Source organism: Pipistrellus kuhlii, unplaced genomic scaffold (assembly GCF_014108245.1).
Source record: "Pipistrellus kuhlii isolate mPipKuh1 unplaced genomic scaffold, mPipKuh1.p scaffold_m20_p_1, whole genome shotgun sequence".
NCBI lineage: Eukaryota > Metazoa > Chordata > Mammalia > Chiroptera > Vespertilionidae > Pipistrellus > Pipistrellus kuhlii.
Genome location: NW_023425404.1, coordinates 125,796,048 through 125,815,134, shown reverse-complemented (window position 1 = coordinate 125,815,134; position 19,087 = coordinate 125,796,048). Strand labels below are relative to the sequence as shown.

The following is a 19,087-nucleotide window of genomic DNA, read 5'->3' as shown; positions in this document are numbered from 1 at the left end:
GAATGTCTGCAGTCTCTCCCAATATATGTATATATGCAGACTAAGAGGGCTTCAAGCTGATTTCAGGTGGTATATGAAAAACACTGAAAAAAATTAAATACCTTATTATATTTTAATGAGAATTAGAAAAACATAAAGTGGGAACATCAAACCCACAAATATAGCATAGCTTAGGGAAACATAACAAAGGAGGGTAGAATGTCTTCAGGAGTCTTTTGAGTATCTAGTGGAATAATAACAGTTTTGTTTCATATGTTTCCAGGCATGTGACTTATGATTAACTGTCTAAATCAGGATGCTTATGGAGTGTAATGGGGCATTGTTTCTAATTAATCTCACACTACAGGTGTACGTTGGCACTCTCTGGGCACATGATTATAAGAAACAATTGGTGAAGGCTTGACATTTCATATAAAGCAAAGTTTGGGATAGCAAGTAATGTAACAATGAGAAAGAAGAGGAACTATAACAGACAAGTAAATAGACAGTATATTTATTGTTCTTTTTAAAATCTGTAATGTGCCTGGTTATCTTGGCAGCACTTGATCAGTACGGATGGTTCTATCTGTAAAGTTATCAAAAAGTGTAAGGCATCCATTACTTTTCTTTAAGTGCATTTACATTGAACATTATTCATTTGATCTTCCCATGGCTTTGGTGAAAATAATTCCAAAAATACAATATCATTGTAAAACTTTATAAGGAATATGATTATCATAACTGAAAGCCAAATCAGTACTTGCTCAAATGAAAGGAAGTTGGAGATTAATAAACAAACCTTAATTTCAAACCCATAATTTTTGCCTTCTTCAGTTTGTAGGGAACTCAGCCAAAAGACTGAATTTAATTGATTATTTATTATTCAACGTTTGTAAAGAATTAAAGTTACTTAAAGAGATAAGACAACAAAGGAAATGAAGCAAAATACTGCAAAAGGTGAAAGTTTACTGTGTGTTTTAAGACCAAACAAATGTTAATGATGGTGTAAAATAATTCAGAAGGAACACCTATTAACAATAAGCTTTAAAAACATAAGCTTATTGTTAGAGTATTTCCTAAGTTTGCCCATACGTCTATATTTTTTTAATCTGAAAAAATTATACTAAATGCCCTGGTTCTGTTTCTATACTTGTAACATGGAACACAAAGGCACACAATTGCACACACACACACACACACACACACACACACACACACACATTTTAAGTCACGCAGATTAGGAACAATTTCTACTATAAATCAATAAGGAGTTAGATTCACACAAATAAAGAATTTTATGCATTGCTATTCCATCAGCAGGGTAAGTCTATGTGACCCAGACATCATGACTGCTATGTATAACCTGAGACCCATGGGTAAGGTTGAAATGTTTGGCCCATGTTAACTTAGGCTGGGGGTGTCCAGGATGTTCTTCCTCAGGGATGTAATGGATGGATTCTGTGCTTTGATCCACCCTCAGCTCTTCCCTTGCTCCAGCTGCCTTCAGTCTAGGAAACTGAGCTGGGAAGGGTCTAAAGAAACCTGCTCAGTCCACGCTCTTCTCTGAGATCTGTGGCCTCAGGGATCCTCCCACTCTAATTTTTGGGCATAAAGGGTGGAGATCCACTGGTCCATTATAAGTAAAATGTCATTGAGAATCAGTGATTTGTTTACAAAAGAATGTTAAAAATTCAGAAATCCTAGGTGTGTGTGTGTGTTTATGTATAATGATTTTATAAAGAAGATTTTGGAGCAGATGGAAAGAGTAATTTAGGTAATTTGTGTGCAATGAGTTGTATATATTCTTCTTAATGTTAATACCCCTTTGTTCTGTTTGGGAGTACAGAGTGTTTTCTCAAGAGGGTCTCATTATTTAACTGTTTTGTTTTAAAGTTGACACTTCCAGAATCATCATCATATGAGTTCACATGTCCTATTTGACTTTTCTCTACCCAAATTTGTTTCTGTAATCTGCTTTTTAATCCATTTACTCAGTGAATTTAAGGCAGAAACTACATGTTTGCACAGGGCTTTACTAACTTGATTTTGACTTTGTATCACCAGCATAGAATCTGAGCAGGTTTAATCTTGGAAATTGGAACATTAAACTTATCGTTTATGCATGAAAGTGGATAAGAAATATCCTGTACACAAACACACAGAGACATGCACACAAGGTCATACAAATGTTTCCATTTTAAATCCATATTCACAACAACCAAAAAACTTGTATTTAAACCTGAAGAGAACATTCTACAAGATTTAAATTCAGTTCTAGGATTTTACTGAATGAGTAATACATTTTATTTTTATTGTAAGATATTAACTAATTTGAATATCACAGTAAACCGTGTGCTCATCGGGACTGAGGTTTCTGTGGATGGTGTTGTGCATGTAGGTGCTGTATATGTATAGCACTTGCTTTCTTATTTTAATACTTATTTATTGAAAAATATAATTTAAAATTTCCTCACTGCTAATCTTAATTCATAGTAGTTATTCAATATTTTTACCTTGTACAACTATTAATTTTTTACTTTGGAATTCAATATACATTATTATGTAGATATCTGAAAATGAACTTGTTGAATAGCTAGTTGGTTCCACAATTTAAGTTTTTTTTTTTTAAACCCTTGAATCAGAAAATTGTGTTACTGATGCTACCTAAGCAAATGAAAGCACAGTTTGTATATTTACATATATACAAACACATCTATACATATATAGGACACACACGAACACACATATACTCATTAAGATATTATGAGCTAGTTTTATCCTAATTTCTATCTTCCAGAGAATGGGAAGCATAGAACTCTCTTACAAGCTGTGCTGTATCCTGGCTCCATAACCTAGTTTTATGGGCATTGATAACATTGTTCTTGAGATATCTGCATAGGTGTCTCCTCAGTGGCAGTGACCTCTGCATTGCCCAGAGAACACCTGCTCTGGCCTCTGTGCACTCTCACAATGAAAGCCCCCTCCTTCCAGGGGCCCACACTCTCATGATGACCTTTCTTTACCCACGTGTTTAATTCCACACCAGGACGATGGCATTGATTTTTTAAATATGTTTTTATTGATTTCCGAGGGAGGACGAGAAGGGAGAGAGAGATAGAAATATTGATGAGAGAGAATTATTGATTGGCTGCCTCCTACATGGTTCCTACTGGGGATCTAGCCTGAAACCCTGGCATTTGCCCTGACTTGAAATCAACTGATAACTTCCCGGTTCATGGGCTGATGCTCAACCACTGAGCCACACCAGCTGGGCAATGGTACTATTCTTGATTGCCTCTTTTTATTTTTGCCAATATACTACACCTCAGTCCTATTTGAAAAGACAGCAATCTGATTGAAAGAGTCATAGAAACATCTGCTTCAAGACCAGAGGGCCTTAATTTTGCAATATCTCTAAGGGAGATATAGTCTCTGTAACATGAGCCCTAAAGAAACTAAACTAAATGATCAAATATCTCACTATCCTTGTCCATAAAATGTAGTTAATACTTGGTAGTAATACTACTAAGAAAGGCATAGGACTGATTTTATTTCAGCGGGAGGTGGAAGTGGTCCTCACACCATTCACATTGAGGAAGGGAACCCTTCTTAGAGTCATGGTTGTTTCCGCTGCTCCAACTGGAAATGGGGATCTTCTGAGAGATGGGAGAGGAGGAAACCAAAAGCAGAATACAGCAAAAGTCATTTAGTGTCACACCATTAGATGACATCTGAAGAGAAACTTTCTGGATATTATTCAGTCAAATATGATGTTAGTCCAATTCTACAAGTATTTCTCATCCACTGGATATTTTATGGTTTATATACTAGAGATATTATGGTGATGAAAGTGGAACTGAGGAGGCTCCTGGCTCTTATTAAGGTGGAGGTATTTCTGGAAAGAGGTCATAACCTAACAGCATGCTTTTCATTTTCAGAAAATGTCTTTAAAGGTGAATAGAACCGTGCTTTTCTGCCTTTTGTAGGCTGAGTTGTGTCCCCGCAAATCCATTTGCTGAAGCCCAACTCCTAGGATCTCAGAATGTAACTATACTTGGAGATATATTTTTGTTGTTTTTGTTTTCTTTTAAAGAGGTCAGTAAGTTAAAATGGGATCATTGGATTAGCCTCAAATCCAATCTGACTGGTGTTCTCATAAGAGGAGATCAGGACACAGATACACACAGAGGGACAACCACGTGAGGATATAGGCAGGAGAGACGTCAGGAGAAACGAATCCTGCTACACCTTGATCTCAGCTTCCAGCTTCCACATCTGTGAGACAATATATTTTCTGTTGCTATATTGCCCACTCTGGGCTACTTTGTTACTGCCACCTGAGCAGACTAATACACTCTATCTAGACTTTCTGTTGTTAATTCTCACCAAAGGATATTTATTCATTGATTTTTCAGAGAGTGGGGGAGAGAAAGAGAGAGAAAGAGAGAGAGAGAGAGAGAGAGAGAGAGAGAGAGAGAGAGAGAGAGAGAGAGAGAGAGAGACATTGATGTGAGAGAGACATAGCAATTGGTAGCCTTCCGCAAGCACCTCACCTGGGCTGGGATTGAGCCATCAATGAGGTATGTGCCCTTGATGGGAATTGAAGCCAAGATCCTTCAGTATATGGGCTGGCACTTTATCCACTGAGCCAAAGTGGCCAGTGCTAGGACCTTTTTGTATATTTAACTTAGACTAAAAAGAACAAAACCCCTGCTATTCTAAATTTTAGTTAATTTGTAAGTCACCCAAACATGACATACATGAATATACAGTGTGTATATATATATATATATATATATATATATATATATATATATCTCCACATAAAATGTATGTGAAAAGACAAGTCACAATCTTATAATTCAAATACTGTTCCTATTTTATAGATAAGTAACTAGTGTACCAGAGACAAATTTCAGGAGTAGAACAGCATAAGTGCTCAATAAATATTAGTCACTAATATTTAATTCTTGTTGCCTGTGGCCAAATGGGCAGTCAGTTGAGTGGCCTCATCATTGCTGGTTTGCACTTGACTCATCAAGAGAAAATTATTGAAAATACAGACACAGGGTCTCAACTACATGACTCTTTCAGAGTTTGTCCTCCCTGTTTTGTTACACTTTTGGGTGAGGCTAACATCCTGCAATATAGAAACTCCAGTCCCATAATTGTCCATTAATACACTTTGCCTGTGATGTAAAATAAATTTATGTCCCCTGTTCCTGAACCAGCGTGTCCATTGATGCCACACACGGGGAGTGTGCCACATTATGTCTGATTTATTTTTTTTCCATCAACTGTGGGGGCTTATTTTTTTACCTCAGTCTGTACTAGAAAGTCATCCCTTCCTGCAAAACTACAGCAGGTAAACCACATAGCATTGCTTCCAAGTACTCCAGATACACTATGGACAGATGGTGCTCCCCAGGCAACGCCCGGAGAGAACTCTGGAGGAGGGAACTTGCTTCAAACATAGGAGAGAATGTCTCTGCATCCACGTGGGGAATTTGACTATTGTCAGACACAGAGGTATCTAAAAATATTTTTATTGATTTCAGAGAGATAGGGAGAAGAAGAAGAGAGAGAAACATCAATGATGAGAGGGAATCACTGATAGGCTGCCTCCTGCACACCCACTATGGGTGATGGAGCCCACAACCCAAGCATATGCCCCTGACTGTAATTGAATCTGGGTCCCTTCAATCCACCAGCTGACATTATATCCATTGAGCCAAGCCAGCTAGGGCCACAGAGGTATTTTTTTATATTAGTGGTAAGAACACCGATATAAAGAAGTAACATTTCAGAGTAGTAAGACATGGTCAAGGCCATTGTGGGGAGCACTTTTAAGGATCAGCTCAGCCTGACAGTGAAGGAAGGGGAGCCCAGATGAACCAAGAGTGAAGACAGTTTCCTCATCCACATGGATAAAGGACAAGACAGTCCCAGCGACGGAGTAACAATGCTAACATCAGGCTTCTGCTTACAGAATGTATGTCACTATGCATAAATACACACAAATAATATGGAGCATTTAATTGCATGGTTTCAATTTTATCAACTCACTTTTATTGTTTCCCTTATGGATTATCACTACAGATAATCACCAAGGCCTGTTGGCTACAGCCAGTGTCACTGCTGAACCAAGTAAGTCATGTGCACCAAAGCTTCTAGTGCTGCACATTGGGTACAGGTTCATGTGCACTTCTAGTTTCTAGTGCTGCACATTGGGTTCGGGTGCTACATGTGTCCTGTTTAATTAATGTACATGTGATAGAGACAGATGGATAGAGATGGAAAGGAAAAGGGAGAGGGAGAGAGGGATGGGGTATAAGGAGAGAGGGAGAGACAGAGAGGGGGAGAAAGAGAGTAAGGAGAGAGAGAGAGAACAGTATTCTAAAGTTATCCCTTAGGTAAGGGATAAGAAAGTAAAGAAACATGCTATCTACATAGAAACAAGGGACACGTCTAATGACTTTCATCTTTTCCACGAGGCATCCTGCGTCCACATGTTGAATAGATGGCTGCCTGAAAGCCTTCTATGTCTGTTCGGATGAGCTCTACCTTCTAGTTTCCATGACGTCTAGTACAGAGTTGCCATCCTTGGTCATAAAGAATGTTGCGCTACATCACAGGTTGGATGCCATGTTCACTTACTTCCCTGGATCGGGTGCTAGAGCTGTGTAGCACGTAGGTGCACACAGTGCTTGTCCACAGCCATGAGGACAGAGTTGAATATTTGTAAACCAGGCCACAGATGGTGGTTGAGCTCTTGGGCAGTGCCTCGACCTTTCTAGAAGAAGGGCAGCACCGGTTACAGGTGCGGGAGATTCCAGACAGAACTGCAATAGGCTGACAGGAGGAAGTTTACCCATGTGCCTAAGCTGGATGCTCAGGGGAGAGAGGCTGAGGAGAATTCCTCAGGGTTGAGGTGAGGGGGTGCCAGGTTCCGAAGGGCAGCTCACTGAGCAGCGTCTGTGGGATTTGTCTGGCTCTGTGGGTTTCATCTCATCCACTCCCCCATACACCCACACGCATGCCAGCTACCTGTGTGGCCAGTTTGGAAAACAGAAGTACGCCTCCAGAGCTTTTTGTAAACTGTCTCTTCCAAGTGGACCCCAGAGAAGCCGGAGCCAAGTGGGATGTGCTTTCTGGCTCTTTCAAAGGACATTTTCAGAGCTCTTGTCACGACCTCATCCCTGCCAGTTAGCACGGTGGCTGCCACATAAAATTGTCCATCAATGTTTGTGGAAAGAATACACTTGAGTTCACCTGGCGATGGCTTAAAGATAAACCAGACAGTGCCCTTTGTAAATCTGCCATCTGCATCTGACAATTAGTTCTACAGCAGCCATTGAGGGATGGGATACAATGTAGTAGCCACTGTGCTCATTTCTGGGAGCACACAGCTCATCAGGAACCCCATCCATGGACGGTCACTACACCCACAGAGCAACCATTCAGACCTGCAGATAATTCTGCAAAACAAGAGCTGGAGAAGCCACATTCATCCCTAGTTGTCATCATCCCAAAGATGGCTTATGAATATCATCTGCTCACATGTCCGCACCTGGTGTATTCCCTGTGTTAACCACTATGGCTCATAGGGTCTGTGTATACTCTTTCTAGAAAACGTTCCTTTGTACTACATTGTTTTGGTTATTTCTTGAAGCAATTTTTATTTCAAAAAAGAAATCCATTTCCTCAATGTGCTTTAATTGAGCAGCTATTATGTTCTGACTCTGGAGAGGGAATAAAGTATTCAAACCTTGAGTAGTTTTACATTTAATAATTTAGATTATATACAGAAGTGTCACCTGGAATAATAAAAAAACACACAAGAGAGACCCAATATTTGTAAAAAAAATGTGATAATATTTTGTATTTAAAACCATTTCCCAAAAACCTAATATTGTGCTGGTTTCATGGAGGTTCTTTTTTCCCCTGTTTTGGTGTGCATGCCTATATCTGTATCTATCTATGCAATCTAAGCTCAGAGAGAAGGATTTTGCCAACTTTTTTTTTCTTGCCTGTTTTTTTTTTCCTTCTTTTTTCCCCCCTCTCTCAGCTGCTTGCTTAGCTCATACTAGGTGCCCAGGGGATGTATTTGCAAATGAATAAATGATACTTACATCAAATCAGCCTTTGTCTGAATACACAGATAGTGTTTAAAGCAATATTGCAAACAGAACAGGACTGGATTGCATGCCCTATACTTTTAAATCAAGAGTCCATTCTGTTTTGGAAAACACAGACTCACAATGCAGGGAGATTAGGTCTGCACAGGGCACAGAAGAAAGGAAACCTTGGAGTTAAACTCCCCTCCCTCCCCTCTCCCATGCTCTCTGTCTCTGACTCTTTCTCTCTCCTTCCCCTTCCCTCCTATTAAAATACCTCCATGCACCATGGTTTTTGTTTCTCTTTTGTTTTATGGTGTATGAAGACAGAGTATGTTTATTAGTGTCAAAGACAAAAAAGATTTATTTTACTTCGGAGTGTGAATTATGAACACATTTTAACAAATAAATGTTTTAAAACATTTACAATTAATGTTTTTCTCAATACTATAAAGCATAATGATAAATCAAAGTCATTTTTTTTTTTACTATTTAGCAAGGAGTTTGTGATCTCAGAGTGTAGTCAAAAGTTTTTTTATACATGACTTTTTCAGTGTTCATCTAAAAATAAGTAGTATATATTAGACTTTTGCTGTCCTAGAGTAAGACAATCTTTCAATATTCATTATTTTAATAAATTATTGAGTCTGTTGTCTCTGTAAACTGTATGTATATTTTAAGAATCTACAAAAAACCCACACATTTCATTTTTAATGGCTTGAACTCCATTCATTATCTACATATAAAGGCCCACATTATAATTTAACTTTCCTTAAAATAATTGAACTAAAACACTCAAGTGATAAGATAAAATTATATGAACTCTCAAATGTGTTAGATCTAAAATGAATGGCCTTGTCATCCTAAATGTTGAATGAGTAGCCATTTCCTGGAGTTTCACTCGGTGCTGAATAGCTTTCCATCTGCAGCTCCTGAGGGCAACTGGAGTGAAGACTAGAGTAACATTTATTGCACACCAGAGCCACACCAGAGGGGCCAGTACCTCTTAGTTCAATATCTTTTTAGGGCTGTCAGAGTTAGTGTATTCCCTATTCCTCTCTCTTCAAGCCATATAACTCCTCTGTCTTCAAACCATGTGTGTGTGTGTATATACACACACACTGAGTGGCCAGATTATTATGATCTCTGAGTGCATATTCTGGGCATTCAGTGTATATCTTATATAATAAAAGGCTAATACGCAAATTGTCCCCTTGACTAGGAGTTCGACCAGCAGGTAGGCCAGTCAACTGCTCATGTCCCTTCCCCCTGGCCAGGATAGCCAGACCCCACCCATGCACAAATTTATGCACCAGGCCTCCAATATATATATATATATATATATATATATATTATATATAGCCAGATTATTATGTGTTCAGGGATCATAATAATCTGGCCACTCTTCTCCTCCTCCTCTTCCTCCTCCTCCTCCTCCTCCTCCTCCTCCTCCTTCTTCTTGTTCTTCTTGTTCTTCTTCTTGTTCTTCTTCTTGTTCTTCTTCTTGTTCTTCTTCTTGTTCTTCTTCTTCTTCTTCTTCTTCTTCTTCTTCTTCTTCTTCTTCTTCTTCTATATTGTGGACAGTATTACAAATAAGCTACTGTTTATCCTGGTATTTTTCCTAGGAATATAGCAATAATTTTTATTTCAAAATTGTTTCTTCTTCAGAAAGAAAATCAGAAGCATGGATTCCTTTGAATTAAAAAAATGTTTCCTTGAATCCTATGTTTTGAATGAAAAAGTTACTTTCTGTTGAATTCTGTTAGAACCAAGGTAGTCCTTTACACATTCTCATCTACAGAGTTAATATGTAGAGTCGAAGCGCAAATAAAATATCTTTATGTCCATGGTTAAATTAAGCCCTGCATGTTCTTAGTTACCTTAAGGAATAGTAAATGGTGTTACTTTAATATTCTTTTGCACATCACCCAAATTAATAAAACAGTCTTTTTAAAAAACTGTGCATGTCAGAGAGTATAGGCGCTCATGTACATTTATTTCAGCTCTCAGGTCCAAACACCCTCTCATAAAAAGAGAGTGTGTGTTTCCTTTAAGGACACATCCATTTCCACAGCTATGAGCCAAGCGGGAGCGGAGCATCTGTTACAGACAGGGATGAGTGAACCCAGCCAGACTCTGGTGCAGGGGAGGTCAACATCTATTTTGTTGACGTTTCTGTCATGCTTATTAAATTGCACTTTTCCGAAAGCAATTAAACTTTTAGGAAATATTGCATTCATTTTCAGAGGAGAAAATCTGTGTCCTTCTGACGGACCTAGCCTGATGAAACCATTTTTAAGTCAGTTATCTGTGTGCAGGGCGTATGCTTTGAGCCAGTCTATTATGTTCCCCGAGTTCTACATCTTAGAAACAGCACAGCTCCCCTTTTTTTTTTTTTCTGTTTTCAGCCACAGAAGGGGTTTGACTGGGTGAATGTTTTCCAGCAGTGACTGGCCCCCTAGGTTCATGGGACCGAGTCCTCCTCCGTTCTGTTTTAGTATCACATTGAGGAGACATATTTGAGAAATCACGGAAGACATTACAAAATGATGAGGCAGATCTTCCGTCTATCGGCTGTAGGAAACAAGAATCAGAGGTTTCATCTGAACTAAATGGAGCAGCAACGATTAATTAAACTATAAAATCCCTCAGTGCATGTCCTGGTGGAGACGTGGAGAGGAACACTTTCTATTATGTGCAAATCACCTGGCAGTGTCCAGCTGTCCTTCGGGTGGGAGATTCACTTTGCGGAGCAGGAACTTTAGAAAAGAGCGTTCACTAATATATTCCGAGCAATATAAATTTTATCTGTTATCTAAATGGGGAGGCCATGGCCATAGAAAGAAGCCTTGGTCTCTTTGGACAGTAAGTTCTCTGTGAGCACCGTTATGAAAGTGCTTGGAGGGAGGGAGGCCACCAGATTCTCGCTGCAGTGAACAGGTAGTTCCCTTTCGGAAGAAGAGCTGTCTTTCTCCCCCTTTGTCTCCACTGGTGATTTCTCCCCCGAATGCACAGGGGATTTTGATCAGACAGGTGTGGAGACTGAGCCGGACCTCTTCCGCTTCAGACCAGCTACTGTGAGTATTCGCACGGGAAGGGCATTAGCAGTTACACAAACACGCTGCTCAAATGGGCTTCTCTGCATCTAGGCAATTCCTCCGCCAGGCACCTTCAACCCTGTCATTTTAAGTGTATACATCTTTAAAAAAGGCTTTAAAATGTCATCACTTAGGCATTGAAAAGTAATCTGAAAACTACAAGTCACCTGAGCCTTGATGTTGTTATATGTCTCTTCCGTCTTAAACAGAAATGCTCCTTTGCATTGTTTATATAAAAGCTCCATTTATGGGCACTTTTAAAATCAAGCATAAAACCCCTGTTTATATAACATTTACATTATCATGTAACTAGTTTTTGAGATTTAAAAAACATGTTAACATAAATTACTGGTAATTTTGATAATTTAAAACAGATCATAGTGAATTCTGCATGTGTGTCAGCATATGTATTTTATGACACAAAGATGACATTACAAGCCACTTCGTTACGAAAAGCCAGATATGAATTGTTCTCCTTCCCCATCAATAAAATATCAAAATGAAGCTAATTTGTGGCCCTTCATTCTCAATATGTGCAACCAGAAGAAAAGATGACTAAATAGCCACAGTGTACGGAGAAGAACCAGAAACTCTGATTAACTCTTTATTTTCAAATATTTATTGCTCTACAGAAAAAAAAAAAAAATCTGCTGTCTTTGCAAGTGGCCAAGTTTATTTTGGGGTAAGTTACAAACCTCTTAAAAAACAAACATATCCTTCTTGTGGTTGCCAATTCTTTGATGCATTTCTTGGAAAATTAAATTCACTCATACATTCGAAAAAGACTCAGGGCACTAAGAGGCACAGTGGCTGCGATGCTGACTAAACAAAGTCAAGAAACCAAATGCAATAGCCCCAACTCCTTCCAAACAACATAAACAAATAAGTAGAAGTTTAATCCCCCAAAAGGGATGCCTGAGAAGTAGGAATGTCACATATGCAAATACAAGAACATGCGTTTTTAAATTTTCAAATGCATCTCCTTTTCCCGTTTTCTAAGGTTTTACGGGAACATGTCAGGCTTAAACATTGGTCCAGATTTAAACAGACATATACCCCTTTCTTGAAAGTAATGTCCCTTTATTTGGTAGGGGTACATTTGTAAATTAATTATAATATATTAACAGCTAGGAATAGACAATTCTCTTTGTATAATCAATTATTTAGCATCATGCATTTTTGTATGTCAGTGGAGGAAAAACATTTAATTGAAAAGATAGAGGTTAATTTAGGCTCACTCTAGTTATAGACACTTAACAGGAATCGGGTCCAAGCTATGCATTGCTATGTAGCTTTTTCTTGCAATATGTAGCTGCATGGATAGTGCTGACAATCAATAGTTAGAATATTTTGTGAAGGACCTCTGTGCTTTTATATTTCACCTGGCACTTGCCTTGTTATTATTGTTATATTGTTATTATTTAGTTTTGAAATGGCTGTAATAAGTGCTTTTAAAATCTTTTCTACCATGTGGAAATTTATCCTTTTAGAAATCTTGTTGGCTAGTAATGAAGAGTCCAACTTACCAATTCAGAGCTTATTTAAGTGATGAAGAACAAAGTAGTGTAATCTGCTGCTTCTTTTTTTAAAATGAAGCAGCAGATTACACTACTTCACATTCCATATTTCATTTTAGAAAAAGAAGCAGCAGATAAAAAATTGCTCAAATATTTTCATCATCTTTACTGTGTGTGTGTGTACACACACACACACACACATACAACAAACATGATATATGTATATTTTAAAAAGTTGAATAATAGATGCTTTTCAGAGCATAAGTTGTCTTCACATCCCTCACAAAGGAAAAGCACAATTTTCTAATTCTGCATTTCCTTACATGATGCTTTTCAGGGACAGCACTTTTCAATAACCGAACCACCACTATTTAGATATGGATACATGAATCTCATATTTTTATTCCAAATTCACGTTCACTCATCAGATCTAATGCCCTTGAAGCAATCTCAAATCACTGCTATTACACGGGTCGTCAGAAACCAGAGGGAAGTACTAATACAAATTAGAGAGAGAGAGAGAGAGAGAGAGAGAGAGAGAGAGAGAGAGAGAGAGCACCCTATGCCATTAGATGATGGCAGGCTGTTTAATCAATTTAATTTTATCACTAAAGCCAGTCCTTTCTCAGAGCTGTCAGAGAACGAGGTGAGCGGAGTGAGCAAGCGGCGAGGCTGCGGTGCAGAGGACGTGTGTCTCCGCCAGCCACACGGTTGCCTGTGGGTTTGGCATTGCACAGGATACAGAACACAATTTTTTATTTCATTAACTTTTCATGGGTCTTCTTTTCACAACAAGCCTGCGTCTGTCATCCACCTCCTCTACTTTATTCCATACCCCTTGCCAACTTTTTGTGTACACTCCACACTGTTCTCCCGCCCCCTGTGACTCAGCTCGCTTTTACAGAGCTACAGCTTGGACGGTTTTTCCAAGATTCGTCTTCACTTTTCTAAAACTCTGTGTAACCAATCATCCTGGAACAATAGCTAAATTTCAAGAGTTAATGCATTTTGCTGTCGAATGTCTCAAAAAGAGAAAAGTCATGCGCTGGTACTCAAGTCCAATTAGACTGACTTGTAAAGGATTGTTTATACAGCATTTCAAAAGTTCTCTCCAGTGCTCCCCAGGTTTCAATAACGAATGCACCTTACTTAAAGTCCTATTCTTCTGTTTATATCATGGAGCCAGTTAAATCTGCGTTCGTTCCCAACCCATTTCCAAATATGTTTTTATTAAAAGGGTGATTTTAAATATTTTTTCCAGAACCTTCAGTCATTTTAGATGCTAAATATACTAATGAATCAAATATTAACTACATTCATTATTTACAGAATGCATTTCATGCTAATGCATAGCTTCTTTTAGGAAAAGTACACTCATAAAAGAAAAAAACAAAAATATATGAAACAAAATATATCTACTATTTAATAATTTAAAATACACCCACAAAAGTCCTTGGACTATTATCCTAAAGGCACGCAAAGGTGCAGAGATTAATTGATAAAATTTTAAATGTTTTCTCTTTATATATGAGACGGTTCTGATGAACGTTGCCTCTTATTCTGCCCACTGGAGATGATACTAATTAATAAAGCCTTAAACCTCTATTTTTGTTATCTTGGGTTAAAATATACACTTTTGTAATATTCATGGGTTCAGTTCTTTCAAATATCAGCAGACTACTCTAACAGGACCACACAACATAGCTTTGATTACACGTAATTCTACCTAGGACTGTAAAATAAAGAGCAATCTCTAGGTTTCTCCGTGAGAAATGCGAGCTCTGTGGCATATAGTGAGATCAGGGAACAGTCGAATCTCTGTAAACAACCAGTGCCTTGGCATTTTGTCAACATCTCTGAATGAAACTGAAGAGAATAAATCAACGTGTCTCTCACATGTTACATGGGATTCAAACAGACATTCCTAAACCACATGTGTAAAAATTAGATGGTTTCCTTGTATTTTTCAGGGTTTGTTTTTTTTTTTTAGTTGCTTGTTTTCCTCCCACATAGAAGTCAAATTTTGACATTTCTCATTTGTACAGAAAATAGAAATCATTCAAAATAATTTCTAAAAGAAAGTTTCACTAAAAACTATCACACAGAGAAGATGCAAAAACTATCAGGCACCCGGTCTTGATACAATAACAGAAGGGAATTAACCGGTGCGTGGGTGAGGTCCACTCTGAGTATCTGAGAGAGAAAGGCAGGTTCTGGTAGTAAGTTTTCCCCCCTCCAAATATTATTTTATCTTTAAAGATCATACAAACTTCCTCTGTGGTATAGTGACTAAAAATCACTCAGAACAGGAAAATATTTCATTTCTGAGGTGATGGATCATATTTATTAATAATGCATGTATTGTATCAATTCCACACTTAAGCTGTAGATACAAAACTTTTATTTCAGAGCCCATAGATTCTTTGGCCAATAAAAGGAGTAATTAAAAAAGCATCCCAAAGTCACTTTTAGAGGGTACATACAAAGAGCTGCCAGCATTTCACAGCACTGGGAGACAAAAAGTTATAATGTCTCCTCCAAAATGATGCCTAGTCATTAGAATAGGTTGCAAAATAAGTACCATTGGTAAAAAAGTTAACATTTATCTTAACCTATTTAAGCACATATAAAAAAAGCCCTTACTTTGTGCTCACAGTCAGTAGTTTCTGTTGATACAAATAGAGCCTTATCCTAAGATTCCTTCTTTAACCACCATCAACTCATGCCTGGACTGTAAATTGTGACAAAGTTATAATATTAGATCAGTTTAAGGGCTGAGATTAGTCCTTTTATTTACTATTGTTAAGATTCATGAATATTAGGACATACTTTAAATTCACCATTGTCCTGGTAGAAGAGGGGGAAAACCACCAAGCAGCTGTAATCACTTGGGATTATACATAAACTGATCCATTCCCAGGAAAATGCAAATAACACTTAACACGTCCCATAATTGCTATGTTTTCTTCTAAGTTGATCATTTACATTGTTAGCTTTTCCTTAAAAAGTGAATGTCTGGTAGTTTGATTTGACAATCCTCCCTGACAAGCTAGTTCTCAGCAGATGTCACAGGAAATCTCCCCGTCCTCCCCCCCGCCCCATGCGTAATAGCAATTAGTATATCATCTTGATTACCTTTCCCCCTCCAGGTTTTGGCTATGAGAAATGAAAGACTTGGTATATTCAATATAACCAAGGCATAGCAATTTTCCATATCAGAATTTTACTGGGAATTGTTATAGTTTAAGTTTCTAAGAAATGAAATCTTCCTTCAGGTTTCTTGTTTTTCTTTCCCCAAATGAATGTTTTTTTCAGCTGGCATGACTACTATTCAAAAGTAAAAAAAAATGAATTTGGAGAAAGGCACTGATGTCTATCAGCATATATTTTATAGAATTGATTTATTGTGAACTGTTACTCTCTACTCTTCCATTTTATATATTTAAATAGACTAAACAAAAATATTGAGAAGCACAAACACTCGGAGTCCATAAGATAATGTCATTTTTTCCCTCTTAAAAGTTTTATATTCATTATTAAAATTCTGTGATTTTCCTCAATATCGATGTCACTTTGTGTTCATGTTATTTTTGGAATACATTAACAGGCCTGTTTCAAAATAAAATTTCAAGTGGCAAGGTGAGTGGCCGGTATTTGATCAGCTCCCTTAAACCAGAATTTCGGGACTCAACCTCTTTGGGAAAGCAAAGCTCTGAAGTCCCGCAGGGAAGTTGTCCCTTGGCTCCTGCCATCCTGACATGCGATCACAGTGAATGGTGGTTTGACATGGTCATCATGTCTTCAAACCGTCTGGCTAGTTTCTGTTGCTGGAAGATGAACTTGAGGACTGCTTGGAAGCGGTTAGGAAAAGAGGTGGCACAAACTTCTCTTAGGCCACTGAGAAGGTGAACATTCTCCGGGGAGCATTTACAGCCTAGCCCTACCAAACTGGAAAACCTGAAACCAGTTAGCTGTGTCTTTCCAACTGTTCCTAGGGCTCTAGAGTCACTTTCTTTAAAAAAAAAAAAAAAATCAACACAATGTCAAATCATGGTAAGAACGGAACTTTCTCCTGCCGACTCTGGACTCTCAGCAAGGAGCTAGCTGTCTGGGAAGGGCGGGAGGCAGTGGGAGCCTTCTCATCCTCACCAGGCACGCAGGCAGGCAGGCTGCTCTGGCATTTTAGAACATTCCTCTCCAGCGGGAGCAACTGCTGATTGAACACCAGCCACTCTTGGACGCTCTGGGCTGGAGAGGGAATTGCTAACTTCAGGACAGCCCATCTCAGAGACCTTGTTAGTACCAGCCTGTCCTCAGCCACTCTTTCTCCTCTTCTGCTTTGCGATTTCCCCCCACTAACAAGCTGTAATGCCTAGTTCTCCTTCGTGGGTTGACTTCTGCTTATGTTCCCGGGATGAGCCTGTGCTCTCCTTAGGTCCCAGCTTCCACAAACACAGGGAACCACACTCAGTACAAACTGTCAGCCAATTCAGGGAGGCGAATGCCAGCGCTTTTACCCACTCCTTCCTCCAAGACCATTTGGACGGAAACAGCTGGCAGGAGGTGGCATACCTAGTTTTCAGGAAAGCTGCCTTAGGTGCATGTTTCCTTTGGCACGGAGTGCTAAGGAAGCCTCCAGAGGGTCAGAGGCAATCTGGCGGCCCAGGTGACCGGGGATTGAGCTACCCTATAGGAGAACCAGCGGCCCCTTCCTCCGCCCCTTCTCCTCCTCACCTGCGCCTAGCCAAGGCTTTGCTGAGCCCGCTGCCCCGTGCCCTCTGGGCTTGCAAAAGCCCCCAGACATTTACAAAGGTGTCTGAACTCCCAAGGCCCTGCTCGGCACTGAGCATCCCGGAGGGAAGCCTCCGAAACGGGCAAACTCCCCAGCCTGGAGGACACGGAGGAGAGCGGAGAGTTAGCGGGAGGTGCTCCCATTGACCACCAGGTCCTTACCTTTCCTCTTGGACCGCCGCCGCCGCCGCCTCTTAGACTTGCATCGGAGTTGACTGCTCAGCCCTCCGGACCCTCTGCTGGTCCCTAGCACCGATGCCATGGCTGGAACTCGGCAAGTAGAACAGGATGGCAATCCTTTCTCAAACCAGTTTCACCTTCGCTGCTCTTGCCTGCCTTGCCTCTGCCAAATGCTTCTGCTTCTGCAAAGCAGGGAGCGGGCTCACTTTTTAGGACAGAGCACTCCTGCGCGCGGTCCCCCTCCCTCCTCCTGTCTCCAATTGTTCTGGCACTTGTTTCCAGCTGGGCTGCAAACCTGCGGGCTGAGCGGCCTTGCCAAGGCTCCAGGACCAAGGCTCCGGGACCGGAGGAGCACGAAGGCGAGGTGGGCTGGCAGTCCGGCGCTCCGCTTGCTCAGTTCTAGGCAGCCGCTCCTGGTCTGGGCTCTGCACGCAGGGCTTCTACTTTGGCATCTCTGCTAGTTGTTGGGCACCAGCTACTTTGAAGCCAATCACGCAGGGAGCTTGTCTATTTGCTGCTGCAAAGTCTAATTAGATCCAATCACAACTGTCTGCCGGCTCTGACATCAGCACCACCAGCCCTTTGCCTTCCCTGTCAGCCTGCAAACTCAGCTCCCCTCTGGATGGAGGGAGCTGCCCAGGACCCAGCGGAGAAAGAGAAGGAGGCTGTACGGAGGGAGGGACAGCCTCTTGCGCGGCAGGCAGCAGCAGCGGGTCTGGGAGAAAGCCTGAGGGGCAGCTGGCAGGAGGGGTCTGCCCTGGGAGCCAGGCTCCAGCTTCAGGGGAGCGCGCAGCACACTGTGCTCCTGCACTCTCAGAAACAGGCAGCGAGTGTTTCTCCAACCAGTTTGTAATGAGTTAATTCATTGCAATGCTCAGGGTGTCAAAGGGGAACTATCTCTCTAAGAAATTCGGAGACCTTGCTTCCTCTGAAGGGGACTAAGATTTGCAATTCCCCCTGGACAGCTCTTATAGGGGTATTCATTTTTAGAGTCTGCCTGTTCCCCTGTTCCCTTCCCCACCCCCTTTATGTCCCTAGGCTGCTCCTTTTGCAAAAGAGAAATATTGCACAGAGACAGAGGTATTCGGATCCAAGTCTGATTTTTAAGGAGAGGGACTTCAGAGGGTTGCTCTGTTTAGGGAACAATGAAATGAAAGATAGCCAGTGCTGCCAACTGATAATTTGAGTGCCAAATGTAATATTTGGATGAAAGAAAGTGATATTTACGAGGAGAGGAGGTGACTTGCAAATTGAAATCATTTGGCATATTTTCTTCAGGGTTATCCTATTTTTTTAGGACTATAGTTATGGAACCCTAAACATTGGAAGGGAATACAAGAAGGAAAAGAACCCAGCTATAATTGCATTTTGCATTTAAATCACATAAGCTATTAATTATAATAGT

General features: G+C 40.0%; 1 protein-coding gene across 1 annotated transcript in view; it reads right to left on the bottom strand.

Annotated features, from left to right (window-relative positions):
- The window catches only part of ADARB2 (adenosine deaminase RNA specific B2 (inactive)), a 412,641-nt gene extending 394,369 nt beyond the window's left edge, over positions 1 to 18,272 (bottom strand). The window contains exon 1 of the mRNA XM_045588781.1: positions 17,665 to 18,272. Coding sequence (XP_045444737.1) covers positions 17,665 to 17,764 — 100 coding nt within the window. The 5' untranslated portion in view covers positions 17,765 to 18,272. The remainder of the gene's footprint in view (positions 1 to 17,664) is intronic.
- Between the last annotated feature and the right edge of the window lie 815 nt (positions 18,273 to 19,087).